At 38.3% G+C, this 14,706-nt stretch overlaps 1 protein-coding gene across 1 annotated transcript in view; it reads left to right on the top strand.

Moving 5' to 3' along the window:
• The window catches only part of TRIP4 (thyroid hormone receptor interactor 4), a 52,777-nt gene extending 41,745 nt beyond the window's left edge, over positions 1-11,032 (top strand). Inside the window, exons 12-13 of the mRNA XM_016208598.2 lie at positions 4,333-4,435; positions 10,729-11,032. Coding sequence (XP_016064084.1) covers positions 4,333-4,435; positions 10,729-10,796 — 171 coding nt within the window. The 3' untranslated portion in view covers positions 10,797-11,032. The remainder of the gene's footprint in view (positions 1-4,332; positions 4,436-10,728) is intronic.
• The last annotated feature ends 3,674 nt before the right edge of the window (positions 11,033-14,706 follow it).

Genomic DNA, 14,706 nt, shown 5'->3' with positions numbered 1-14,706 from the left:
ATAGCACCCAGGCCGCAGTTGCAGAGATTGTGCTTTTTTGGAGGTACTGAGGCTCTGCCAAGTTGACTTTGCTTTAATGTATTTTGCCATGAAAAATAATCTCTTCTCCCAATGCATAGGCCTTACTTTTCTTTATTGCCTGTAGGCTGCTTTGTTCTTCAGCTCTGTTTCTTATAAGCTTCCTGATGTTCAGTGACAGAGTTTGGGAAAAGGGATAGTCACATGAAACTTGGATGTAGATTCATTTGGGAAAGTTGATTTTTTAAAAATTGAATTTATTGGGGTGACATTGGTTCACAAAGGAAAGTTGAATTTAATGTTTATCTTTATTGTGAGGCATAAATGGGTCCAAGGAGCCTCTTGTTCTATAATTTCATTTATCCATCCTTTTCCCCTTTATTTGACATTTGCTTACTGTGTTATTTAATATATGTCAGGGTAGTTTTTATTAAATAGAGGGCCTTATTGGACACTTGCCAAGACACAAAAGTCTTAATTTAGCTTGAAGGATAACAGATTACAGAGTAGCACCTTCTTTTACCCAGAGTTACAGTCCAAGGAGTGTCTAGTTCCCAGCATGTGCATATTCAGCATTATTAAGTTAACTGTAATGCACAAGTTGATAAATTCCTTATTCTTTCATTCAACAAGTATTTATTGATTGCCTTACTATGTGCCGGGCATGATTTCTACTGAGAAGTAAATTTTGACAAAACTCCCTGCCTTTTCCCTGGCCGGTGTGGCTCAGGGCTCAGTGGTTAGAATGTTGGCCCAAGCACCAAAGGGTCTTGGATTCGATTCCCAGTCAAAGGCACGTACCTGGGTTGCAGATTCATTTCCCACCCCCGGCAGGGGCAAATGTGGGAGGCAACCAGTTGATGTGTCTCTCTCATGTTGATGTTTTTCTCTTCCTCCCTCCCCCCTCCCTCTTTCTGAAAAGCAATAGAAAAAATATCCTCGGGTGAGGATTAACAACAACAACAAAAAATTCCTTGCCTTTGTGGAGCTTTCATCCTAGTAAGGGGAGGCCAAATTAAAAAATTTAAATAAATAGCCTCTTCCGGGTAGGTCAGTTGGTTGGAGCATCATCCCTGTGTACCAGAAGGGCTGTGGGTTTGATTCCTGGTCAGGGCACATACCCGAGTTGCCGGTTCAATCCCCAGTCAGAGTGCGTTTGGGAGGCAGCTGATCGATGTTTCTCTCCCACATCCATATATCTGTCTCACATCCATGTTTCTCTCTCTCTCTCTCTCTCTCTCTCAAAGTCAATAAAAACATATCCTCGGGTGAGGATTAAAAAGAAAAAAGTTATTGAAGGAAAAAAAATTCCTTCATTCTCTGTGCCTCCCCAACCCCCGGTAACCTCTGTTCTGCTTTTTGTTTCTATTAATTTGCCTATTCTAAGTACCATATATAAGTAGAATCATACAATATTTGCCCTTTTGTGTCTGGTTTATTTTACTTAGCATGATATTTCAAGATTCATCCATCTTGTAGCATATATCAGAATTTCATGTCTTTTTAAGGCTAAATAATGTTCATTCTGTGTATATACCATACTTTGTTTATTCAATTATCTGCTGATGGACATTTAGATTGTGGAAACTAGTGTCTATTGTGAATAACGTTGCTGTGAACATCTATCTGTTTGAGTCCCTTTCACTTCTTTTGAGTATCTCCCTGGAAGTGGAATTGCTGAATTGTATGGTAATTCTGTGTTCAACATTTTGAAGAATCACCAAACTGTTTTTCCACAGCGGCTGCTCTATTTTACATTCACACTAACAATGCATGAGGATTCCAGTTTTTATTCTAACACTTGTTATTGTCCATGTTTTGTTTTGTTTTGTTTTATAATAGCCATCCTAGTGAGCGTGAAGTGATATCTCATTTTGATATGCATTTTCAGGACCTTTTTTTCTTCTTCCAGTTTTATTGAGATATAATTGACATCTAAGACTGTATTAGTTTAAGGTGTACAACATAATGATTTGATATATGTATAAATTGAAAAAGTATTACCACAATAAGTTTAGTTAACATCCGTCACTCATAGTTACAAGTCCAGGAGAGAAGTCTGAGACCTGACCCCTGAAGCACACCAACATTTCAAGGATGGGGAGATGAGGAGCAGTCAGTAGAGCGGCAAAACCAGGAAGAGAATGGTATCCTGGAAGCCAAGTGAGGAATGTGTTCAAGGAAGAGGGAGAGAAGAATTTTGTCAGGTTCTACAGATCAATTAAAATGAGAACTGAGAACTGACCATTTGATTTAGCAAATTGGAAATGAACAGTGACCTTTATAAGAATAGATTTGGTGGAGTGATGGGAGTTGAAAGCCTATTTATAGTGAATTCAAGGAAAAAAATAGAAGAATTTGAGGCAGGGAGTATAGGCAGTCCTTTTTAAAAAAATATGTTTTTATTGATTTCAGAGAGAGGAAGGGGAAGAGAGACATAGAAAAATCAGTGATGAGAGAGAGTTATTGATCGGCTACCTCCTGCACGTCCCTGACTGAGGATTGAGCCGGCAACTGAGGCGTGTGTCCCGACCAGGAATCAAACTGTGATCTCCTGGATCCTGGGGTGATGCTCAACCACTGAGCCATGCTAGCCGGGCTACTTAATCTTTTAATGAATTTTATTAAAGGGAATCTGAGACATGGGGCAGTAGCTGGAAGAGAATGTGGGATCTGGAGAGTGTTTATTTTATGGCAGACATTACAGAAAGTATGTTTGTGAATGAGATTAATCGAGTAGAAAGAGAACATTTATGGACGAGGATGGGAAAGGAGAGAGTGACTGAAACGGCTGGCAGTGTGGGAAGAGCAGAGCTGCGAGGTCCTGGCAGCACTGTCCTCTGCTGACACTGTTAGCACAGAGAAGAGAGCAGGAAACGTGGAGCGATGTTAATTGTGACTATTGTCACTTTGGCCTCTGTAGAATTCGATTTAATGAGCTTGATAGCCGCCTCTGGTTTTATTTGTGCCAAAGCACCTCAGCAGTTACAGCTGAGACTAAAGATGGGAGGGAAATGCTACTTTTCTTTGCGTTCTAAAGATCCAGGGGGTAAAGAAAGAAGAGGGTTTCCCTCCCATCTTTAGTCTTTTTTTTCTACCATGAATATTTTGACCTTGGCTGTGAATATAATTGTGGTTGATACTTGATATTAATCTATTTTTTATCAAAGTACATGCCACACCTGTCCCACGTGGAAAGCCATGGTATGTAGGCAGGACAAAAAGCTGCTTAAAATTCTTTGTTTTCTCCACAGCATTACTTACCACCTAGCACAGAATGGCCAGTAAAGAAGTTTAATTGTTCATGCTTCTACTTGTTACAGAGAAATTTGAATTTTCTTACTGAATCCTCCATTTCTACTTTAGAGCCTTAGATCTTTAGAGGACACATCTTAGCAGGTGAATAAGAGCGGAAAATAATTTCATACTTTTGATGGTAATTACTAGGAGAAAGCCTCCTCTGGTAATGAAGGCTGACCCATAGTCACACTCAGCCTACAACTCATATTTGTCGAATGTGCTAAACACGAGACATCCCAAGATAGGAAATAATGAAACACCAAATCAATTGGGCATTGCTGGAGAGCACTTTCTGCCAATCCCCAGTTGTTCCTTAAATTGTGATTGCATCATCAGCATAGTCTCACTCTAGGTGTTGTGTCTGTCTTTGCAGAAGGAATAAAAGTCCAAAGTATTCACACAGATTTGTTTTGTGTTAAGAAATCCAAAGGAGACTTCTAGTAATTTTCAGAATTGCTCTATCAGTTACCTTTTCATTCTAAGTAAGTCTGGAATACATCCAGCAAAACAGCTTTTGCATGTTCATAGTTTTCAGAATGAACCTTCTTCCTTCCCTTTAGTGAGAGAAGGGCTCTGTTGACTGTTTTTAGCAGAATTTTTACAAACGTTCTATTTTTCTTAAGTCTTCCAGTGTTTTACTTGAGATGAACCTAGGGGGTGCTCAGTGTTCCTGGAGGAGATCTCTGAACCTCCCAGGTCATAGTTGCTTATGTTAAAGGACCCGGCAGTTCTTAATTCTTCTGGAAAGATATCAGACATCCCTTTTTTTTTAAAGAAGTTGTTCCCATTATAGGAAGTCAGAAATGGTAGGCAATAGACTATATAAGAATACTGTGCTAAGGTCTAGGGAAGGGTGAAGGTTTGTTCTTGTTTGTTGAACATAATCCTCTTTATCTGAGTGTGAAATGAAGCATGCTGTCATCAGCAAGTTGAGGTGAATCTGAGACATACTTTGATCTTGAAATTCAAAATTTGTACCAACTAGACTGAACTTTTTATTTTTATATTTTGCAGTATCCAGACATGAGTCAAGAATCTGATTCACCATTTGTTTTCATCTGCACAAATCCCCAGGAAATGATTGTGAAGTTTCCTATTAAAGGAAATCCAAAAATCTGTAAGTCACAAGCTTTGCTGGTCTAATTTTCTTTTTTTATTTTACATCTCACTTATTTAACTTTTTAAAAATGTTCTCTTTTTACCCTGTTCTATAGCTTCTGAAGTGTTGGAGGATTAATAAAATTATATTTATTGATACCTTTAATGTTAGGTGGACTACAGAATAGCCTTTTCAAAGTGTACCTTGATTGGTCCACAATTATTGGCATGCTAGTGAATTACTCTAAACTTTAATTTAGGACCCCAGTACATTTAAATCCTATTTGTCAGCCAAAGGAGTATGCTTTATCCTGCTGTACCGCTCAGTGGCAACATTGTTATCCATTGTTCCTCAGTATTCAATCCAAGAATAAGACTTTTTAAGTGTCTATTCTTTTTCTTTTTCTTTTTTTGTAAGAAAGACTTTTTAAAAAAAAAAAAATCTTTATTGATATCAGAGAGAGGGAGGGAGAGAGAGAGAAACATCAATGATGAGAGAGTCATTGATCTGCAGCCTCCTGCATGCCCCCAACTGGGGATCGAGCCTGCAACCCGGGCATATGCCCTGACCTAGAATCGAACTGCGATCGCCTGGATCCTAGGTTGATGCTCAACCACTGAGCCACGCCTGGCCAGGCAAAGTGTCTATTCTTGACTGTCTATTTTGGAGGCATCACTTCCCACTCCCCCCCACTCTCCCACCCCACCACTATTCCCTTGATTACTGGTCCCTAGAGCTTTGCCCTAGCCCTCTTGCTTTTCATCTCTTTTTGAAACCTCTTGATGATTTATTTTTCTGTAACTTTTGCCTTTATGTATTTGTGATTATAGTATCCTCTGTATATTCACTTCTTAGGATGTGCTCATTGACTACTTTTTTAACTTAACTTTTCTTCAGCTTCCATCTTCTCTTCCTCTGTCTGGTCCTATGGCAGCCTCTTCTATTTCAAAGCAATCTCAAGAAACACATGGTAGTGTCCTCCCTGCCTAACTTTCTTTCAAAAACAACATTAACAACTCTCCGATTTGCTCATATCAGTCACTATTTTGTGCCTCTATGACATTGCCTTCCCATTGTGTGAACTGGATGATTTTGGGGCAGGCATTGTCTTTAGCTGTGCACAATTCTGCGTCGCCTGGTACCTTGGAGACCAACTAGCCATTTTATAAGTCTTTTCTGTTGAGAAGTACTTCTCAAACTATAATATAAATAAAAATCACCTATAGAGCTGTTAAGACATGTTCCTAGGCCTTCTCCCAAGTGATACTGATGCTGTTGGTCAACGAGCACACTTTGAGTAATACTGCTTTCAATCACAAAATGAAATGCTTTGAGTATGAACTTATATTAATGTATATTCACTACAAAAAATCAGGCACCTTTATGATTTAAATGACATGTATGTTCCTAAGTTTCCTCCAGATCAAAAAATCTGAACATAAGTTGCCCTTAAATTATACAAATTATTTACTTCAGACTATACCCCGGCGGGTAGCCGAGTAGCCCTGGAAATTCTTTTTCCTTCTTCTCCAGTATATAGGATTTAAATCTCTCTTTTTCTCTCCTTTTTTTTTTTTTTTGCTTGTGGCATTCTACCCCCTCCTTCTCTGTTCCATTCTCACCTTACTCTAGACACTGACAGCAACACTGGTGGTGGGAGGACAATGGTAGGTCTCCTCTGTCAGACCCACTGCTGCCTTGATCTTTACCCTAGTTACCTTTTCTTAGCTTCCTCCTCTATCTTGTTTTTTATCTGCTGTTTAAGCTCCTGTAAGAAAATGTTCTGTGTAAACAGAGTTTAGATACTTCTCTGAAATGTTTTACCTCACTACTTTCTCTACCCAGACAGAGACCCACCTTCAGCACATATATGGCCTTCATTTTTTCCATAAGGTTTGATAGGGGTGGGGGAGTGATGCTTTTAAGGAACAAACTTTAATACCCTCCTGTCTTTCCCTATTGTTTCTGTTAGTTAAAAGCTTTAAAAAGCCAAAATGGGCTGTATGCTTGTTTCAGGGACAACAGGGCTACATAGAAATTATGAGCCTACAGCTTCTTTCATGGTAGACCAAACAAGGTGAAAAAACATTGGTCAGAAACCATAGGTGGTGAAAATTTATTTAAAAAAAAAAAAAAAGGAAAAAATAGGCTTACCAATTCCTAATTGTCTCGGGAAAAAATTCTATTGAGAGGAAGCCAGAGTGAGCATTTAGTCTGGTATAAAGTTTCTATTCTCTGTAACTCCCTATTCCTTTATCTTTCATTCAATTTTACCATCTCTAAAAACTTTACACTCTGCCAGAACTTCTTTGCCTTAGGCCATAGGGGCCACCTCCAGTATTTTACAGCTGGGAAAGTCTTTAATCACACTGCCACAGGGGAAAAATACATAGTTGGCTCTCAATTTGGAATGCTTCATAGTTTATTCTAGATATATTGTTACTTGAAGTGGTTAAGTTCCATAGTATTAATAATATAGTTACTACTCTACTTCCAATTACCTTTTAACTATGGTTTAAAAAAATAAATAAATAAATTTGTGTGTGGGGTGGCTTAGGAACCTAGCCACCTTTTATAGATTAGTTCTATGAGAAGTATAGTCCAAGTTCTAAACTTCTGACTTGCAAATAAACTTTTAAACAACCCATTTACATGTTGTATCATGTGAATATATGAATATATACCTTCAATTAAAGGTATGTATATTTTGATTTATGTTTTTAAACATGTCAACCTGAGCTTGCTTGACCTGGGGATAAGTGTGTTTCTTGAAATTGAAATAATTTAGAAAAGAGCAATGTGCAGTATGGTATCATTTGGCTGTGTGTCTGCTCAAATTAGGAAATGAAAAAAAGTTAAGTAGAATATATCGGTTGAATGTTCAAAGAGATAAAGGAATCTTTTTACTTTAAATGAACTACATCTCTATAAACTCATGCAAGTACTGCCTTATATCTTATGCAAAGCATGTGAAAATCCCTATGAGAGTTATATCGATTGATGGCAAAAATTTTCCCCTTTCAACTTCTTGCCCATCTGTTGCACATGCATTTGATTTTCTTTTAGGCACCATGATTGAGGATGTGGTTTAACACTGAAATGCTGCAGGTACGAAATGTAAAAGTATTGGAGAAATTCAGAAACTAAGCGTTATCACTCTGCTTTTAAGAGGGTGTACTGTGTGTTACATTAGTGAACTGTCCAGATCCCAAGTCTTGAAATACCAGGCTGAACTAGAACTCAGAGTTCAGAGTTCATGTAGTCCACGGACAGCCAGGATGACTGCTTCTTCATGCAAGAGGGCCCAGTCCCTTGCCCTCTTTGCCCACAGCTGACCCAAGAATTGTCACTATTGGCTGTCACTGTGGTAGACCCTAGGGAATGCAAAGAAGTCCTTATTTGTAAGGAGCTCACAGATTGCTGGCACATGTACAGTTTTATGTTTTTTAGGCAGCCTAAGGGATGAAAGAATTTCTGAATCCCTGGGAATGCCTTAGAAATCCTTACTCCTCTATATCTCCTTCCTCCTGTTAGTTTTCCATTTTATGATATCATCATTGAAGCCAGAGATTAGTCTGCCTACCACTGAGTGCTTTGCTCTAATGGGTTGATCTTACCTGAGTTGGTCTTACTTGAGGGTTTTCATAATCAGACTGGAGTTTTCTGAAAATTATACTTGGAAAGTTATACAGTAAAACTTTGAGAGTGTGAAGAAGGTAATGTCTCTTTTTTTAATATGAGGAATCTGAAATGAATATAATGAAAAGACTTGCCTAGAGTTATATGGTAAATTAATAGTAAAACTGAGACCATAGCTAAGAAATACAACTCCCAAGCCTCAACATAATACAACTACCCTTACTTTTTCTGAGAACTTTGAGCTTTTGAAGCACTTTAACATATATGATTTCAATTAGTTATTTGATTAAATGACTTAGTGTATGTAAAGTACTTAGCACAGCACTTGGTATATAGAAAGCACTTAATGTTGGCTGCAATCCTCTCAACAACTTTGTAAATTAGTAGGAATTTTCCCTTTCATTTTTTAATTAAGTAAATAGCTTTACAGGAGTTGTGTTTTGCTCACATCTTTCAGCTTCTAGGTTTACTGCTCTTTTCTAGGTTTTCGCTTTTTTTCATACTGCCTCAGAAACAAATCATTCCAATTTACATTTCATTTCTAGGACACAAACCATAGGGCTGGAAAGGGCCTTCAGTACTATGTAGTCCAGTTTCTTAGCATTGAAAAAGTTGAGGACAAGAATGACTAGGTGAATTCCTCCAGGTTATACAGTTAGGTAGTCTCAGGACTAAAACTGGGACCTTGTTTGTCTGACTTATTCAATAAAGAGTACTAGAAGTCTGGAGTCCTAGATGGAATTCTAAATTCTTTCCTGTCTTGTTCTAAAAAGCCGAATGAGACACAATACTTTTTTGTACCTCTGGGTACCACTACCTTTACAATGGGTACTCTTAATGTTTATTTGATATCTATTTTTGGTTACTTAGTAGTCCCTGTAATGTAAAGGTTTTGAAATTTGCAGCGTCTACCTTCTTTGTTTAATTCATTTGATGCAAACATTTATTGAGCACCTACCATTTGGCAGTCACTATGATAGTGTTAGGGATACAAAGGCAAACTTGCCTTGTAATAGGGCTCTTTGCCAGATTGCTGGTACATGTTCAGATTTCCAACCAGGCAGCCTGGGGGATGAAAGAACTTCTAAATACTTGGGAATACTGTGTGCTCTAAAGCCCAAATAAAAATCAACAGCATTGTGACTGTTGTGTATGGTATTTAGGGTATCATTTAGTGATGGTTTCTGAGGAAATCCAGAAAAGAAGTAATGTTATTCCAGAGTCAGGTATAGCCCTAGAGAGATGGGTTGGGGGGGGAGGTGTTAGAAAACAGGGAAACTTGTTAGGTTGTCGCTATGTTTCTCACAGTCTCTGTGTATGTTATTCACGACATGTATTCTTTTTTTTTAATAAGTTTTTTTAAATTGACTTTAGAGAGAGGGAGGGAGAGAGAGAAAAAAACATCTATTTGTTGTTCAACTTATTTATGATTCATTGGTTGATTCTTGTGTGTGCCCCGACTAGGGATCGAACCTGCAACCTTAGTTATCAGGATGATGCTCTAACCAACTGTGCTGTCCTACCAGGACATGATGTTATTCTTAATTGGACAAATGAGGATTTTGGAGTCCAGAGAAACAATGACTTGCCCCAGGTCATACAGCTAGTTAATATCAGACAAGGGTGGACTAGAACCTGAGTTTCCTGACTCCTAGTCTAGGGCTCTCTTACACCTGATTGCTGCAAGAAATGAAAATGGCAGCATATGAGAGGCAACAGTTGTGGGTATGGGCCTGTAGTACAGGGAGGTTCTTTGTTTTGCTCTTGTTATCTTTTTGTTTGTTTTATTTTTTGTTTTTGTTTTGTCTTTTAGTGCTGAGGCTGATGTTCGACTTAATTGTTTCTGTTTCCACTGATATGGACTTAAATGAGACTTTTTGTAGGGAGAAAGCAACCTGTATGCTCTGTGCTCAGGCCAGACAGGAAGGAACTCTATTTAAAGATTCTCTCCATGAAATGGATGGCTCATAAGGCTGCTACCACTGAACCAAACTCTATCCTGGTAGATCTGAGGAGTCAGAGGTCGGAGACCACAGCAGTGAAGAACCTCTCATTAGGGTCACCTGGGACAGGAAGGTTGCTTGTTTTCTAACTTTAACACTTAGAAGAGTCATACAGCCTATGACCTTTGCCCTTCTTAGCTGGTGATAGGGGCCCTTTGTCAGTACAGCATTCATTGGATTCTACTCCACTGTTTCAGGTCACTCCCCCATTAAGTCTGAGGCAGGAAAGGGGTGAGTTGAACTGCTTTTCTCATTGTAGGGGAGGTTCATGTATTATGCTCAGCCAGTTAACAGGTCAGAGGAATGGGTTTCCCACTGTGTGAAATGCCTTCCTTTATTATAGGTTTATATTCTTTAAAAACTAGCCTTAGCATTAGACACCCTGGAAAAGGTGATGTTTCTTTTCTACTAGAAAATTAGAAATATTAACTTAGACTCATTAGGCGAATATTCACTGTGTTTGTGTACATGCTTTTGTGTCTTTCTATGGTATTCCTCTGCTTCCTCATTCTTGCAGAATGCAACTCTGAAGTTTGAAAGTGTCTGAGTTCTGAAGCAAGATAATTGAATGTGACAGGAACACAGTAACCAGGAGACCTGGGAGGCCATGAAAGATTTGCATTGCAAATATAAAAAATAAATAATGAGGCTTCTTTTTCTTCCTTACAGGGAAACTGGATTCCAAGATCCATCAAGGCGCAAAGAAGGGGTTAATGAAGCAGAATAAAGCTGTCTGACCCAGGAGAAAAGGAACTGTACAGCATAGTGGATTTTTGTGTACTAAAATTGTTATCCGCTGGCCCTTTGGAACTGAAGCAGTAGAAATCTCAAGGCTTGGCATCAGGCTTGACTCTCAGAATTTAAATTCTTACCAAAACTTGTATATTTTTCTTAAAGAGTGGGATTATTACTTTATGTAGTGGGTCAAAATCTTTGAATACATTATTTATAAAAACCTATTTTAAAAATTCTAGGTCTTTGATATTTTTTTTCAGAATGGTATTAAAGAAAAGAGCAAGTTGGAAATTAATTTCCTCTCTGAGGCGTGGATTTGTAGTTAGGAAAATTCTTAGCCTAGGTTAATGATTTGAGGGGGACCACTTGAATTTTAAAGCCTTCCCCTTGCAAAATAATAGCCTGATAGAGAATTTGGATGTCTGAGGAATTCTATGTTTGATACAAACCTGTGATGGAACAAAAAGCTTTTTAGCAAATTTTTTGCTCCAGTCCAACATCTCTGGAAGTGTACAGTCTTCAAAAGCTGAGTAACCTTCTTTGGCAGATTTTCCAAAAAAAATTTTTTTGAAGAGATAACCTGAAGAGGTGCTGCCACTTTGTTCTTTGGTTTGAGACATTAGGCATAAGAAGATCAGGCTGGGAGGAGATGGAGCCACCTGCTAAAGCAGCATGAAACTGCCCTATTTATTTTGTTGGTATTGCAAAAGCATCACTTGAATGGGGCAATTAGAAACAAACTGAAAAATAAAATCCCTTCAGTAATTGCATCCAAATACCCCCAGATGCTGAAACCAAACCCTTTAAACCATCCACACCCCAGGAAGCTATGAGCTTTGGAAAAATAGGAGGTTGGTTTAAAATGAGATTTTTACTAGTCAGTCTGGCCCCACTTAGTGAAGCCTTTCTTCTGAGGCTGTTCAGAAGAGCTGTCAGAATCTCAGTTGCTGGCATCCTCAGGAAATTCATGGTCTTAAATGTGTATGTTCTGCTTTTTATAAAGCAGCACCACCACACTGGGGAAGTTGGATTCCCTCCAGAAGTTGTGTGCATGACTTAAAAAAGAGAGCACAAGGGAGAGAAAAAAAGTGCCCTGTGTTATGAAAAAGATTAATTTCCCCTTTCTCTAATCCTTCATATTCAGCGTTTATTTGCATTGAAATGCCTCCACTCATTATGCATTGATGTTCACTCAACCGTGAACCCTGCTTGTTGCATAGGTCTAGGCACTGATTTTGAGGGGGCCTGATCACTATGGATTCCCAGGGAAAACCCACCTGATTCTTGTTCTGGTGATGCAAACATGCAGTATTTTCTTTCTTTTCCTGTTGAACCTCTGTAGAAAAAAATGGAAAGATAGCTAATGGCACTTCTTTAGGGAAAAAAGTCTCTTTCTGGCCTCCTACAGACCCCAGCACTGTTAGTGAATTCACATTGAGTTCACCATACACTTAATAGTTTACCAAGCAGTAGCACCTTGAATTCTGAGCTAGAATTGTCTGGTTTTCTTAATACCAAAATAAAATCAAAAGGCAGGAGGTAAAGGATGGGGGAAGAAAAGTTTGCCATTTTATTTGAGTGATAGCCTGAGCACAGAACAGTCTGGATTGATTTTTCCACCTGGATAGATTGTGTGCATGCCTAAAGAAAAACATCAGGAGCTGCAAGAGTTCAGGTTATGAAACCATTTTGTGTGCCATGATAAGAAAGTTTATAAGAACCTTACAAATTTATAAGAACCCACCTCAGCATCCAAAATATACAGCTGGAGCCACATGAGAAAATAGCAGAGTAACTTGGAAACTTCTATTCATGGTTAAACTGTGAAAGTTTGTCTTTAGTTCACGTGGTGGTGGTATAAGGTCTCTTTTTTATTTTCAGAGACACCGGAGAGGAAGTGTGGTAGAGACTTGAGGGTAGATGGCCCTCAGTTGCTCAGTGATGAATAGCATAATTTAAAGCTTAGTGGAAATTCTTAGCAGCCTGAGTACAAACTCACCCAGGAATAGCCAGCTTCTCAGTGCTTTACAACACTTTGCACTGACCCTGCAACTTTAGGACAGCATGGCCTGAGGGAAGTTTCACGTTTCAGAGCTTGTTTTCTTCTGCACCCCCTTTTGGATGGTTGGGTTCAGTGGCTCGCAATTTGCAATTTTTATAGTACCTAAAGGATTCAGTGTTTTTATTTTTGTTTTTCCAGACAGGACCCAATCTCAATTACATAAGCTGAGTGTAGGACATATATAAAACTGGAGACTTTCTTTGTCAGAATTTAGGAGGCTTTGGTCTTGCAGTCAGATGTTTGAAATGGAGTGAGGGATTTTTATTTTATTTTATTTTATTTTATTTTATTTTATTTTATTTTATTTTATTTTATTTTATTTTATTTTATTATTTTATGTTATATTTTATTTTTTGCTATAGCAATCTGGAGAGAGAGAACTATGTGTCTCCTCTTTTCTTTTTAAGCTGGAAGTTTACAGACACCCGTTTTTTCCTAGGGAGGAGGTATGAAAAATTTATACTTTCAAGATTACTTTTACAAATAATTACAAAGTTACAGTTTTTAAGAGTTATAACCTGAATCTCTTTCCATTTTAAGTACTGGTCTCTACTAACGCATATTTATGTGGATTTCATTTATTTTGGTAAACTTTTTTTAATGCTTTTTCTAGAGCTCCTAGCCAAGATTGAGACAGTATGGGAGTTGTTCTTTTGCCCAGCTAGAAAAGGCCAGTAAAAAAAGCAGGCATCTATTAAAATAGAGAAATCAGCTAACTTCAGTTTATTAGGCCTGAGGGTAGGAAAGAAAGTCCTGTGATGAAGGATGTTTTCTCCTTGAGATTCAAATAGCAAGTACACATCTGCTGTTCTCAGCTTCTGTGGAATGTGTTTGGAGGGAGGTGATCCATATCACAGGCTCCAGCATCAACAAGGGATCCAGCATTTGGAGGGGTTTTCTACTTCTCTCATGCAGAGAAGAAAGAACATAGCCACAGTGCCATCCTTTGACACAAAGAAACTTGTGTAAATGTCTGTCCATTTATGTGTGTGCACGTAATGTGGATTAATTCATGGGGTGAAACTTGGTAAATGGATCAAATTTTAGATTTCAGTCGTGACAATGGAGAGTCTAGAAAGAAAACCTAGTAAATGTTGTACCCTACCTTGGAGTCAGTTAAATAGGGCCAGGGAAGGGGAGCCAGGAAGCAGACTAAGTATCCACAGAGAGGTGTGTCATAGGAGGGGAGTGAGATGTTGGGACAAGGGACAAAAAAATGTCAGTATAGAAGGTTTGAGAAGAGTCTAGAGCTGTATTGTCTAATGTGGTAGCCACTAGCCACATATGGCTGTTTAAGAATTCAGTTCTTCAGTCACATTAACCATATTTCAAATGCTCAGATAGCCACAATGGCCAGTCACTTTTGAATTAGTGCAAATTTCCAACATTGCAAAAAGCTCTTGCTTGTTGGAGCAGGGGTCAACATACATTTCCTGTAAAGGGCCAGGTAGCAAATATTTTAGGTTTTACTGGCCATACAACTTTTTACTAATTCAACTCTGCCATTGTAATGCAAATGTATCCAAGATAATAAGTGAATGAGCATGGCTATGAGCCAATGAAACTTTATGGACACTAAAATTTGAATTTCATATCATTTTCACATTACAAAATTTTTTCTTTTGATATTTTTCAGCTATTTAAAAATGTAAAAACTGTTCTTAGCTGATGAGCCTGATTTGACCTGTGGGCCATAATTTGCCAACCCCTGGTCTAGATGAACAAGAAGTCAAAATTTTAAATTCTTTTTACTGTACAGGACATCAGTCACTGGACAATTTTTAGTGGTTCTTCCAGACTTGAGAACTTTCTCTGGCTAAAAATTGGGGTTCACTATAGGAATGTCTTTC

This window comes from Miniopterus natalensis, chromosome 1, assembly GCF_054644295.1.
Source record: "Miniopterus natalensis isolate mMinNat1 chromosome 1, mMinNat1.hap1, whole genome shotgun sequence".
NCBI classification, from domain to species: domain Eukaryota; kingdom Metazoa; phylum Chordata; class Mammalia; order Chiroptera; family Miniopteridae; genus Miniopterus; species Miniopterus natalensis.
Note: the sequence above shows the minus strand (reverse complement) of the source record. Positions and strands in the feature narration are given on the sequence as shown.